At 29.7% G+C, this 13,170-nt stretch overlaps 2 protein-coding genes across 2 annotated transcripts in view; one reads left to right on the top strand and one right to left on the bottom strand.

The window, feature by feature from the left end:
- LOC136968163 (uncharacterized) overlaps window positions 1–6,521 on the bottom strand; it is a 71,233-nt gene extending 64,712 nt beyond the window's left edge. The window contains exon 1 of the mRNA XM_067262126.1: window positions 6,217–6,521. Coding sequence (XP_067118227.1) covers window positions 6,217–6,316 — 100 coding nt within the window. The 5' untranslated portion in view covers window positions 6,317–6,521. The remainder of the gene's footprint in view (window positions 1–6,216) is intronic.
- LOC136968173 (uncharacterized) overlaps window positions 1–13,170 on the top strand; it is a 206,447-nt gene that overhangs the window by 80,351 nt on the left and 112,926 nt on the right. The window lies entirely within an intron of this gene.

Raw genomic sequence — 13,170 nt, 5'->3', positions numbered from 1 at the left:
TCAAAAAATAGTTTACGATGTTTTGAATTCTTGTCTCAATTCTCTTTCAAATCATTCAATTCTCAAGATATAAGAATGTGAAACTAAACAGAATTAGGAGCAATGAATTTATATTCGAATAATTTATAAAGAATTATGGCAGAAAATCAATAGAAAATTTCTTCTATGTTACTATTTGTATATTTAAAAAAGTCGCAAAATTCCAAATTCGCTATTTCAGATACGTAAAATTACATTTTGTATAGAGTTAAATAAATGTAAATAATTTCGAGAATTTTATTATATTTTTATTCTAAGAATATTTTGAAAGAACTCAGAGTCTTTCTCTCGAGACACAAAGAAAAATTTAATGTCGAATATTCCAAAATATATCTTTGGAAGAATTCCATGTTACAATTTTTATTACAAATTTATACTTTATGTGTTTTATTAATTGTTATTTAATATTTAATAAATGTTATTCGTTTAATAATTGTGTAAAATTCTATTAAAAATATAAATAAAAATAAAATGAAGTAGCAGCATTTCGATTGTTAATGCAATGTAAAGATGGCTTCTTAATTAAGCAAATTTCCAATCCTAATTTGGATAAAATTGAAAAATTTTTTACAAGTTTCGTAATTAAGATTATAAACGTTTTGTTTATTTTAAATAAAAGAAATCGTATGATTATATTATATTTTATAAAGTTACGAAGATCTTAATTTTTATAAGATATATATTTAATTTAACCATTATTTACTATGAAGATTCGCAAACCTTTTTTTACGATATTAAAGATATTTTTCACATTAAATTACAAGGAATATAACAAATCTTTTTATATATTTCTAATAATTTCCATTGAGTTCAGTGTTCTGAAGTGTTCTTTATTTTTATCGTCTTATTACATTGTTATATTTTTGACTTTTTCTTATGTATAATGAACTTAAATTTCTTTTTAAATTATCCTCAATTACTCTACAGAATCAGAAAATTTAATTTTCTTTAAACAAATATCAGGATATTTGAAGAAATTAGAATAGAAAGTAGATAAATCAAAATTGCTATGGCTATTTTTCCTAGAATCAGTAACACTCTTCAACCCAGTTTAATTAAAATTAAAAATATTTTCTTGACTTTAATTAAATACGATGATACGAAACACGATAAAATTCTAGTTTTAAAATATTATCCTATAAAAGTTTCCGTACTACTAAAAGTAATTAAGTAAAAAAATATAGATAAAGGCCGTTTGTATGTTTATTCGTAACAAAAACTTTTTATGTTGTTATTGACCTATGATGCAAACTTATAAAAGAAGATTGCGATGAGAAGTTGTTCTTGCCAGTGGAAATTCTCTAGAGGTTTACAGTCAGTGAACTGTTTGTTGGCCATCCTTTTCACGTATGCGTGACAAAGAACGCTTTGGAAAACCAAAAAGTGTCCGGTTCATCGTCCCCAGGCACCCTCTTAACCATGAAATATAACAGCAAAATTCATTAGAATAAATCTCTTTTCAACTTTCTACAAATTTTTATACACTGAGAAAATTTATATTTATAAAACTAAAATTCTTTTCGAATTTAAAAATGCAATGTCTTAATATTAAAATCACTCAAATTTTCATTTTTAATATATTAGTTGAAACATTAATTGCACCATAAAGATACTAAAACAAATTTGATTTGGAAGTAAATTTAGAATCTAAAATTAACCAAAAAAAGGGAGAAATAAAATATTTGAAGTATGTAGACACTAGTTTGAAAGATATCTTCTATTTAAATTTTAAGAAATTTTTTAAAACGGGCCAGAAAAATGTCTAAAGAAAAAATATAAAGTGAGATAGTGTCCATTCGGAGAATGTTTTGTATTCCGATAGCATCGAATAATCTGCGTGCATTTTATTGGGATGGAGAAAAATTGCGATTGTTATCCAAAATCGATTCTATTTAACAATAAAAATATAAAGTCCATCGAAGGAACGAATAACAATAAAATCGAGATTGTATTTATTTACGTATTCGTTACGTAATGATAAATCCCAATTTTACGTCCTAATTTTAGTACTTCAAACAATAAAATTTATTTTCTAATCCGAATTAAGATTACGTGTAAAATTGACACTAATACTTTTACTAAGTTTTTCGTTCAATATTTGTATAGAAGACATTTTTTCCATAGCTGCAATTCTTTTGTGTATTTTATTTGTTTGTTTTTCCAAATCTCCTTCTTTATCTGTGTAAGAAACTTTAGTTATGTACTGTACAGTACGGTACAGAATCGATATTCGTTATAGGAATAACGCGTTATCGTGCAAAATCCTCGAGACCTGTCAACAAAAACTTTATATTATTCTTTGTAAAAGATAATAACTAATTAGAATTCTAATTAGTTATTATTATTTTTTTTAATTAACTTGGTATTATTTTGTTAGAAAACTTTGGCATTCTTGTAAAATACAATAGCAAATTCGGTTTTAAAGTTATTCAGTTTGCTTTAATTGTTTTAGAAATGAACTGTTAACGATAATTTCCTGATGATTTTAATATGTTTACGCGTTACACTAATTAAATATAAATTAGTTTATTATCGTGTATTATAATTAGCTTATATGTTATTTAGCGCAGCCCTACAGTGATCTAACGTTATCCATATTCATTAGATGCTAAAACTTTGTAAATCTTTCCTTATCTTCAATTTAATTATTTTATCTAAGATTTAAGCAGAAATAAACTTTATTAGAAGTGTCACTTTTTCTTATACAGTCGAACCTCCCAACGACGGTCACCTCTATACAGTGGCCATTTTTCCAGGTATGTTTCTTTTCATAAAGCATACAAAATAACCTTCAAACAACGGCGATTTATGTTTCTGTCAGTGGCCGTTGTTCAGAGGTTTGACTGTAATTTAAAATTCTTTTAAATGTTTATTTACAATTTTATGAAAATTTATTTATCAGATTTCACTTTAAATGGAAATTAAGTACAGATTAGAATACTTACGGCGAGGTAATAAATAAGAAAAATGAAAGTAAATCAATTTTTATACGTATTCTACTAGCATATATATAATATATATATATCGTAGCATAAATCAAAACATTCTCCATTTAAGTGCAAGTTAAATTTTATTTTTTATAATAATCCCTTCCCAAAAATTATGGTTAATCTGTCAAAAATTCATAAGATATCACGTTTGATCCGAATTACTTTCATTAAAAAATATTCGAATTCTGAATAGGTTTAAAATTAAATTAAAGTTTAGAAAATGTAAATACCTCCATATATTTTTTCCAGACTGTAATAAAAATCTAATTATTGAAAGTGTCATAAAGCAATTTCACTAAAACTAATTTTCTACAACAAAGTTTGAAGTTTTAGTTCTAAACCGATCTAAATTTTACGTCAATTTTCAGGAAATAAAATTTAAAAATATATATAATTTTTCACTGTTTTGAATGGAAAATGATTTAGAAAGTAATGTAAACGATGATAAGTTTAGAAAATTAAATAAAAGAAAATCGAGCACTTCAATAAATTACGCATATAAATGTTGGAAGAGGTAATTAGACCGACTCGAATTACCCTTCCTTGCATCAATTAATGATGTTTGCCACACAACAATAATTACGATGCATTCGATTAAACTTCCATTTGTGCAATGAATACGGAAACAATAAATAAAATCTCTGAAAAAAGCGGAATTTGACCCAATTCAGAGCACAGAAGTACATAAAAATCTGAGAATTTCCGAATATTTTTAGATTCTAGAACAATATTTGGTCATTATACGAAATCGGAAACGTCATTGCTTAGCAATTTCGATCAGTTAACTCGGAACTACTTTCTTAAATTGAACAAATCGGCTTTAGGAATTATAGGTTAGTCGATTCGTTTGTTTGCATGAATTGTCGTGCTTCTTTAAGGATGTCGTCGAGGACACATTTGTCTTCGAAATGTCAACTTTTCCTATCATTAAACGGGTTTATCGAATTTGGCTCGACATCTGGCATTACCAGCAGTTTGTCCACACCTAGAAAAAATGTAAATAATAGTAATTTACTATTATTTACAATTCTACTATATCATGACAAATCCTTGTGTATAATTTATGAGAGTCGACGCATACATACGCATATACGCATGTTACTCGAATGTATGAAATAAATCAAAACTATATCCAGCATATTTAAATTCTAAAACATTTATTACTTTCATATTTTTCTATTGAATTTTCCATTTAATATAAAAAGTTATAATGAAAATAAATACATTTGACTATACTGCAAATAATTATATTAATGCCAACTCTCCATTATATACTTTCCATTAACTTAATCCATATTACAACTTGTTCTACAGACACACTCACAAATCGATAGTTGAATCAAACTCACAACATGTAAATTAAATTAAAAAAAAAAAAGAAAAACAAATTTTCTTTCAAAATGCGAATGCAAGATGTTAATTAAGAAACTCTTCAACATCTTATTTAACCCCTTTGATTTTTTACACAGATTTTTATTAAATCAAAGATCAATATCAGTGCTGTCGTTCTTATATTAAACTTGACAATAATGAACTAAGAATAAGAGATTTTCTAGATTGAAGTTAAGGTAATTAAATTGGATACTCTAAACTCCATTCCATGTTCTGTAGTTTATTTAATATTCTGTTAAGTCTACAAAGAATTAAATCCGTAGAGTACAAAGATCAGGATAAATCAGATTTATTATTATTGTTTTTTAATCAAATACTTTCCCGAGTCAAACATTTTATTCATTGATTTAACATAAGATGAAATATAAATGAAAATACAAATTTTGTTCATTGTACTTACTTTAATTTATAAAAAAAAACAAATACTTCTTTGCTCCATTTTTTTCTCGTACAGCGTAATGTATTGTTTATAATAGACTCAAAATCCCTATTTTCTAACGAATAGAATAAGCGCATTAGGTGGATAAACGTCTGTAGTAACCAAAAAAAATTGCTCTGGGCGTCGTGATACACCATAAAAATACTCCACAAACCCTTTCGGTTATGACATAATTTTCATAGAATATTTGAATATTTATTTATTTTTATTCGTTTTATTAGTTTTATATTTTGTATCTATATCTATTCACAAGAGCCGAGAGAGATTTTTGTAAACAAAGGTCAGTAACACTCATCACTTTAAATGTGATGAATCGATTCATTAAGAAAACAGATTTTCGAATTCGTAATTGCGAATTTGGATCACGTAATTATATCGAACTACACCAAAATATCTGGAAACATTCCAATGGTTACCCAGACATTATCGACTGATCTAGCAACCCAAGACGTTCTTCTAAAACAAATGATTATTTATAACATACTTTTTTTCGAATAATATTTAATTGGTGCATCTAAATAAAATCAAAACGCTCTTATTTACTTTTGTAGAGATTCTAGTTGCGTGGCTAAACACGGCTTAACGTTACACGTTTCACCAATCATTATGCATTTATGATACTAATTAGATAAATCCAAAACAAGAAGAAAACTCTGGTCAGATCATTAGTTTCCGAGGTGTTTAAATGCAAATTTCAGTGTAATGTCTGTATGTCAAATTAACCAAGAATAAAAATTTTCTGCGACGTAAGACGGCATTAATCACACAAAATTAAAATATGACAAAATTTTAAATATCATTCGCCGTTTTAGCTTATCAATCTTCGTTTCGTTTAAGTCGTAAATATTGATTACAATGGAAGGAAACAGGATCTTTTTTTAAGTGTCTGTTAGATCGATGAATGAATTTTAATAATCCAAACCACCTTTACATAACACACTTTCCGCTTTTAGTGCAAACTATGTCAAATTCTTCGGTAGCACTGTAATAATCCTGTCTTAAAAATATTTCTAAATGACTTCCAAACTATTTTAATTAATTTTTTTAATTTCAAAAGTAAGCGATCGCCGTCGTCGATAGGAACAGTTTTTTTTAAAATAAAGATCCTAATTTTTTTAAATTAAAACAGAAATTTGCATATAATTTGCAGTACATTCGAAAAATAACTCCTACGTCACTTTTAATGACGTTCACAAAATAATAATAATTAAAAGTCGCAATGATTATTACGTTCTCCAGTAATGCACTCATTATTCTAATGCATTTTACAAAATAAAAATAATTCGCCATTAAATTAATTTATACATTTTTTTGTATGTGACAAAAATTTAGATAGATATAGAAAAATATACTTACTGCTCTTATGACTGATAAGAGAAGCCGTTCTAGTAGTACTACCCACTAAAGGCAGTGCGCACGCTGCCGAACAGTACAATAATATACCAGTCACTAACATTCTGTAATTACCAATTGTTTCGGAGGATATTCCTAACGAATGTACTCATATTCCATTGGTAACGCAACGTTCGAGTGCACAAATCTTCCTCCACCTCACTATAAAGATATCGAGAGCGCACCTCTCGAACCCATTGCCTCTACTCGGCTCTCGGTTAACTTCTACACCGCGCTTTAGTGCCTACGACAGCCGCATGGTGTCTACACTGCAATGCACCGTCCCGTTGTGATTGGAAAACACCACCCCCTAAGCCGCCTGTTACGTAGACTTTACTCGACGAGTAATTGGTCGAGTCCATTCTCTATTTTCTAAACTTATTGTTACGTCATTTTGTTTCCTAGTAAAATAAATAAAGCGGTTTATTTTAAAAAGATCCAATAGGAAACTTTAATTAACATACCGCAATCCTCTAATATAAAATACAGTGGGTAAATGTTACGCTCATGTTATTTATTATATAAAATTCAAATTAATTGAGAAAGGAATATTTAATTCTTTCTTAGATTTTACGAAAAGTCGACATTAAAATGGGTTAGATTATTTGTTTTATGGCAACGCGATATTGGGCGATCTGTCGCGAAAAGATGCCTACCGGGAGGACTTTCTAAGGAGAACTGATCTCTATTTAAGTTGTTACAATTGCGTAGAAAACCCGGAAAACTCTCACGTGGCCAGCCCATTGAAGAGAGGCGAACCCACGACAATGGATAAAACCAGAATTTAATGATTTTATCCATTCAGTGGGCCTTAAAATGTATTGATGATATTCGAATTAAATGCAGACTTTATAAAAGCGCCAACTGTTCCGAAAACTTACAAAGACAACATCTAATTAACCTACAAACAAAGTTCTACAACGAAATAAATTACATTTAAATAATTAATTTAATATGTTATGAAAACAATGTAAAAAGCTAAAAGTTTCCTCGTTCCTTTCTTAAAATTACAATTAATAAGTCGAAAAATACCCTTGGAAACATAATCAGGTTAACGTTATACCTCAAAATTTTGTCATCTAGATTGGAAGCGCGTTATTTGCAAACAGAATATAAATTAGTTTGGAGAATTTGTAGATTCATTCGATCAACGAATGCGATTAGAACACGCCAATACGCGGTATTGACCATTTCTAGAAGTAGTAGATTTTAAATAGACCTCAATAAAACATAATGTAAAGTTATATCATCGACTTTTAGGCCAATAGACCTGAATAAAACATAATGTAAAGTTATATCATTGACATTTAGGCCAATAATATTATTGGCCAATAATATTATTGGCCTAAATGTCGATGATATAACTTTACATTATGTTTTATTGAGGTCTATTTAAAATCTACTACTTCTAGAAATGGTCAATACCGCGTATTGGCGTGTTCTAATCGCATTCGTTGATCGAATGAATCTACAAATTCTCCAAACTAATTTATATTCTGTTTGCAAATAACGCGCTTCCAACGTTTCCTTATTCATCAAACCTTATTTTTGTTCAATATATATATATATTGAACAAAAATAAGGTTTGGATGAATAAGGAAACGTATTAAGTAAGTTTAAATCGATTGGCATTATTTAAGTCCACACAAAGAATTATATAATATCAACATAGTTTATTCCTGATACATTTTTAAACATTGCCTTTTATATAGCGTAGACCTAAATCTTCTTCGATTTTATGAAGTCGTCGACTCAGAATCGTGGGTCGACGACGTTAAATATTTTATAAAATTTGGATAGAAGTTGCGTAAGATAGAAAAATATATAAATACGTCGTGGCTAAAATGACGCAAAATATTAAAATTACGAGGAGAGAAAAAAATCGATGGAAAAAATTTCCTTCCTAATGACGTCACTGAACTGCAATTAATACAGAGAATTAAAAATCCTTCAGCGAAAAAATTATTAGAAATAAAATGACGTTACAACTCGGTTACTACTTGGAAAATGGACAAAAATGCTAACTCCGTTTCTGCGTAGAATTTTATTGACACGTTTCTGAATTTACGTTTCTTTTATTACGACTTAATGAAGGCGAATTAGAATCATTACTCGAACGGATCCTGATACGGAGACAATTACATTGTTTAAGTATTCGTGTATACATTAGTGAATAATACTTATCAAATAAAATTACAGCAAAGGTTATCTGACTCGTTTTTGTCGATGGCATTTTAGAGAGGGAATCGTTTTAAATATCTCGTGCATTTTATATTTTACTCGCTTAAAAGACTTTGTATTCGAGACAATAATTAAAAGTTTGGAAACGTTCGTCTATTCGTCGATTTTTTTCTACGACCTCATCAATATGTGCATCTCGGATAATACTTTTCCGAGACTTTTCTTATTTCTTCTCTACCTCGCACGAAAAATGAAGATGCGAAAATTAAATTAGACCGAATCTCAGTTTTTACTAGGCAAATATTTAGAAAGAAAATTAAGCTCCGGGATCGCTTATTCGTCACTGTTCTTCCTGACAGAGTGTTTGTTTATTTTTGTTTCAAACGTCTAGTGGTGTATCCGACGTTGTTTTGCGCTTGCCGGAGAGAAAGCGGTGAAAAGGAGCGCCGCAACGTCTGTCCAAACGTTGTACTCCGGTCTCCTCCTATTTAGCGGGCGTCCAACCGATTAAAATATTTAGGTCGATTAATTCTAGCCAATTACCGCTTTGTTTACGTCCCGCACAAACGCGACCGATTTTAACGGAATAATGGAGGAAGGAAGATAGAGTTACGGGGCTTTTAATGGAAAACATACGGCAATTGTGCAGATTGTTACACCCGAATAAATAAAATAAGAATAGTTTTTGAAAGATAATCGAATGCCATATTTTAGAGGAAGATTAGCCATATTTATTCACAAATGTTCGGATGGAAAAATAACAATTAAATGTAATAAAATAAATAAAACGTAATTGAAATAAAAATTAGTGTCTGAAGAAATTGGAAAAGAAAGAACAAAGAAGATGCGGATGAACTCTAAACAATAAGACAAGAGAGATAAATATTAAAATAACTGGAATATTAATTAAATAAATAAAGAATAAAAAACCGAAACCATCGGGATATTTTAACGAATGCAAATGAATAATAAAGGCAAATTTTGATTTAAAGTATCTTTCGAAATATTTTCAGATTTTGCCTTTATGTTTAAGTACTGAAACTTAAACATAAAGGCAAAAAAAATGTCTTAAACTACATTTGAAATTTAATTATAAAATGATTTTAACATCGAAATAAAATGAATATTTTATTTTTCGAAAATTTTAATATTTATTCAAAGATAAATTAGTCTTTTTTAAATTAAAACACAAAAAACAAAGCCAAATTATGCAATAATTTAAGTATTATCTATATTTTTATTATTGTATGTAATACGCAAAAATCATTTTTATCATCAATTTTTAATGTCGACTTTAATAACGAATATTTTATTATTTTATTTTATTTGGTTCTAAGTTCAATTTAACATAATTATCCTCTTTAATATTACAGATTTTATCACCGGTAGGATATTTTAAATTTATTAAAATAGACAATAATTGTATTTATTCAGTTTAATTCAAAATAAAGAAAAATATTGTTTCCCAACAAAGGGCAAAGGGTATTGCGTGAACCCATAAAAGGAAGTTTTAAAGTTACGCGTCAGTTTTTTTTAAAAGAATTTGTCTTAAAAATCGCCAGTTTTCCAAATTTCGTTGAAAATTTAGTAAAAACACATTTAGAATATCCTAACACTTTCCTGTGGAATGCCGAAAATAGATTTAAATGTACGTCAATCTTAGAAATTCGCTCTTTACAGGCCACAAAAGTAACGAGCATTTCAGTTAGGTCCATTTTTTCAATTTAAGTTTTGACTCTCCGTACTATGGGCAATAAGATGGCCTTTTTCGATGCGCTTCATGGTCCGGAATGGAATACAATGGGAGTCCGGGATGGTGAGAATCGGAGACCAAAATACCGGGACAGACCAGCTTAAAAAACTCTTGGGGTTGCTCGCCCTGATTCGATCGCTCACAGCAGTAGGCCGGTCCTTACCCGCTTCAACCATGCGACCACCATTTCAGTTAGATCAAAAGATTAGGAACGTTCTGGACGACTTCTTCGCATACCTTCTAAACACGTAATAGTAACATTTGTATTTAAATAAATCACACACAATCGAAATAAATCCATAAATTGTTTACTCGACGAAGAAAATTTTATAAAAATAAATGAGTTACATTTTTTATCAATTCCAATAACAATATTTCATATACTTCATCCGAACTTTATTCGATACAATTCATTGAATCGCATGCCATTCGTGACCAGAAATTGTTCGTGACTCAGTATTTTTGATTGCTTTTTAAAGCTTCTTTGGAGTAAACACAATAGGAGGCCATCATACGTAGGCTCATTGATTAAATAGAGCGATTTAATCTATAATTAAGGTATTAAATTTTCATTGACTTTTCTTTTGTGTACGTCTAAAAGTAAAAGTTTCTTCTTCCAGTAAATCACTTAATCATTTTTGAGAGTTTAGAATCAAGAATCGACAATTAAATGCAAAAGCAATTGCCTCAGAAAGGAAGTTTCGCTTCGTAAACTGATTTTAATAATTGTAAATTAATTAAGATTAAAAATGTAGAAATTAATTATTGTAAGAAACGATTTATTCTAAAATAATAACATTTATGGGGATTTACAAAATTGTTCCATTTCAAAAAAAAAAAAAAAAAACAAGTTAATGACGATATTTTTAAAACTCTGTCCGCCTTGTTGGCATTAAGAGGGTCCCTTTTTAGCATGCCCATTAATAAGTTCGGTCCGGCCGACAAGGGAGCATCCAAATAGTGAAGGACGGGGACCAACACATCCAGACGGACCATACTAAAAACATTGTGAGGTGTTTCGACCCGCACTGATTGGATCCCAGAGGGTCCCCCAGAGAGGTAGGCTGCTGCTTAACTTCTTGGCCATCCGGTTGTCTAAATGAGAATCATAAATGATCGGCCAGATGCCGGATGGTCGAGTGATTAAGATATCAGCCTACCACTCAGAGTAAACTCAGAACTAATCCAGACAAACTGAAAACCTCAGAATTTCCAGGAATTTTTTGGGTAATCAGATGCGGATATGTCGGGCTCCATTCCTCATCACCCGACTGAACCCACGATAGTTTGGATACAAAAGCTCTCTTAGTCTCACAAGTCATAAAGAGTATAAACTCCGTATACAATTGAAATGATTTCTATTATTTTTTTCACGAAACCAAATACGATGTTATAAAATATTTTCCATTTTTCGAATACCCATTGTGGCAAGCCTGTGTTGAAGGTCGACCAGGTTATGAGGAACAGAACCCGACATATCCAGGATGGACAATCCACCATCGTTACAGGTCGATCCTGGATCTCCCAGAAAAGTAGTTTGATATCGTAACTGCCTCGGTCGTCCGACCGTGGCTAAAAATATTTTAGATCAAAAGCAAAATCGAGAATAACGATTAGATGAGTCCAAAAATATATATATAACTACCATTCCGCGAAAAAAAGAACGAATAATTTTTAATGCAGTCACGAAATCGTCGACCGTATTTCATTGAAACGTAACAGAATAGAGTGACATTTAGCAGTAGGAATCTAGAATTAAAAATAAACTAGCAAATGAGTTAATAGACTGAATGCATTCGATTGTTTATATACTCATTTTTTATTACACTGAATGTTAACGTAAGCTTCGATTTTACATGAAACATCGATTGCCTTCCTTCTAATTGTCATAATATATTTATTTCATAAACAGATATTCCTAATAACTAAAGATGTTACCTTCACCTATACCGGGAACTCTAGATTCGTGTATGGAACCTGAATAATTTTACGTGGAAAGTTTGATATTGGTAAAAATCGTGGACTTTTTTACTAATAATATATTTTTGCATTATGCCATCTCTAGAGGGACGATTTTAACAAGATTTATAAGTACAAAATAAAGCCTGAAAATAAAGGTAAACTCCGCATATAACTATATTATGTTCCTGAAATATGTGAAAAGGACACATTTTGAAGACGTTCTTTTAAATTTTTTGGAGGTTTCTTTTATCCTAGAAAACATTTTTAATCGCATATCTATCCTAGATTTTATTACCAATTCTTTAAATTGGCTGTATTTAGACACAATTTATACAAGTTTAGAAGCGAGAACATATATGTAATTAGAAGCATCAACACTCGAAAGCCGTATAACTTATATCAACTCACGTTTATTTCATTTCACCAGTAAGTCTTTTGTTCTGTAATTTAATGAATTAATAATACCATCTTATCACTGTTACCATATTATGGGATGTTAACATTGAGTCGGCACCAATGCAAATAAACCGAAAAATTTTACACACAAAGACAACTGGACAAACAAATTGTCCGAAAACTCTTCATTTTACAAAAACGTGTGAATGCTCTTTAAAAGTACATATAAAAAACATTGAAAATTTCATTAAAATAGTTTTGATTTAATCGCGATTCTCCGATTTTTTTCTCTGCTATTTTCACCGAGTATTTGGAACTTGACTGAAAAATCCTACGAATCGGCTTTTCAAGAACATGCAATATGCAATATACATTTTACCAGGAATAGGTTACTTCTGAAATCAGTACCGAAAATAGTATTTTATATTGAATTGCATTGAAATCGATCCAGCCTAAGCCTGATGCTGGATTAGTATTTAAATCATATTTGTGTCTTTTGTTCTTTCATTTTCAACTTAGAAACACTTATAAAGTTGTTTTCTATTTAAAATCGTGAGGCCTATACAGTAGGTCCTACGCATCCGAGAAGTTGCGAATCGAAAATATAATAAAACAAATTCATAAAA

This window comes from Centruroides vittatus, unplaced genomic scaffold (assembly GCF_030686945.1).
Source record: "Centruroides vittatus isolate TY-2023 unplaced genomic scaffold, ASM3068694v2 contig_1408, whole genome shotgun sequence".
In the NCBI taxonomy this organism is placed as follows: domain Eukaryota; kingdom Metazoa; phylum Arthropoda; class Arachnida; order Scorpiones; family Buthidae; genus Centruroides; species Centruroides vittatus.
This window is presented reverse-complemented; position numbering and strand designations above follow the sequence as displayed.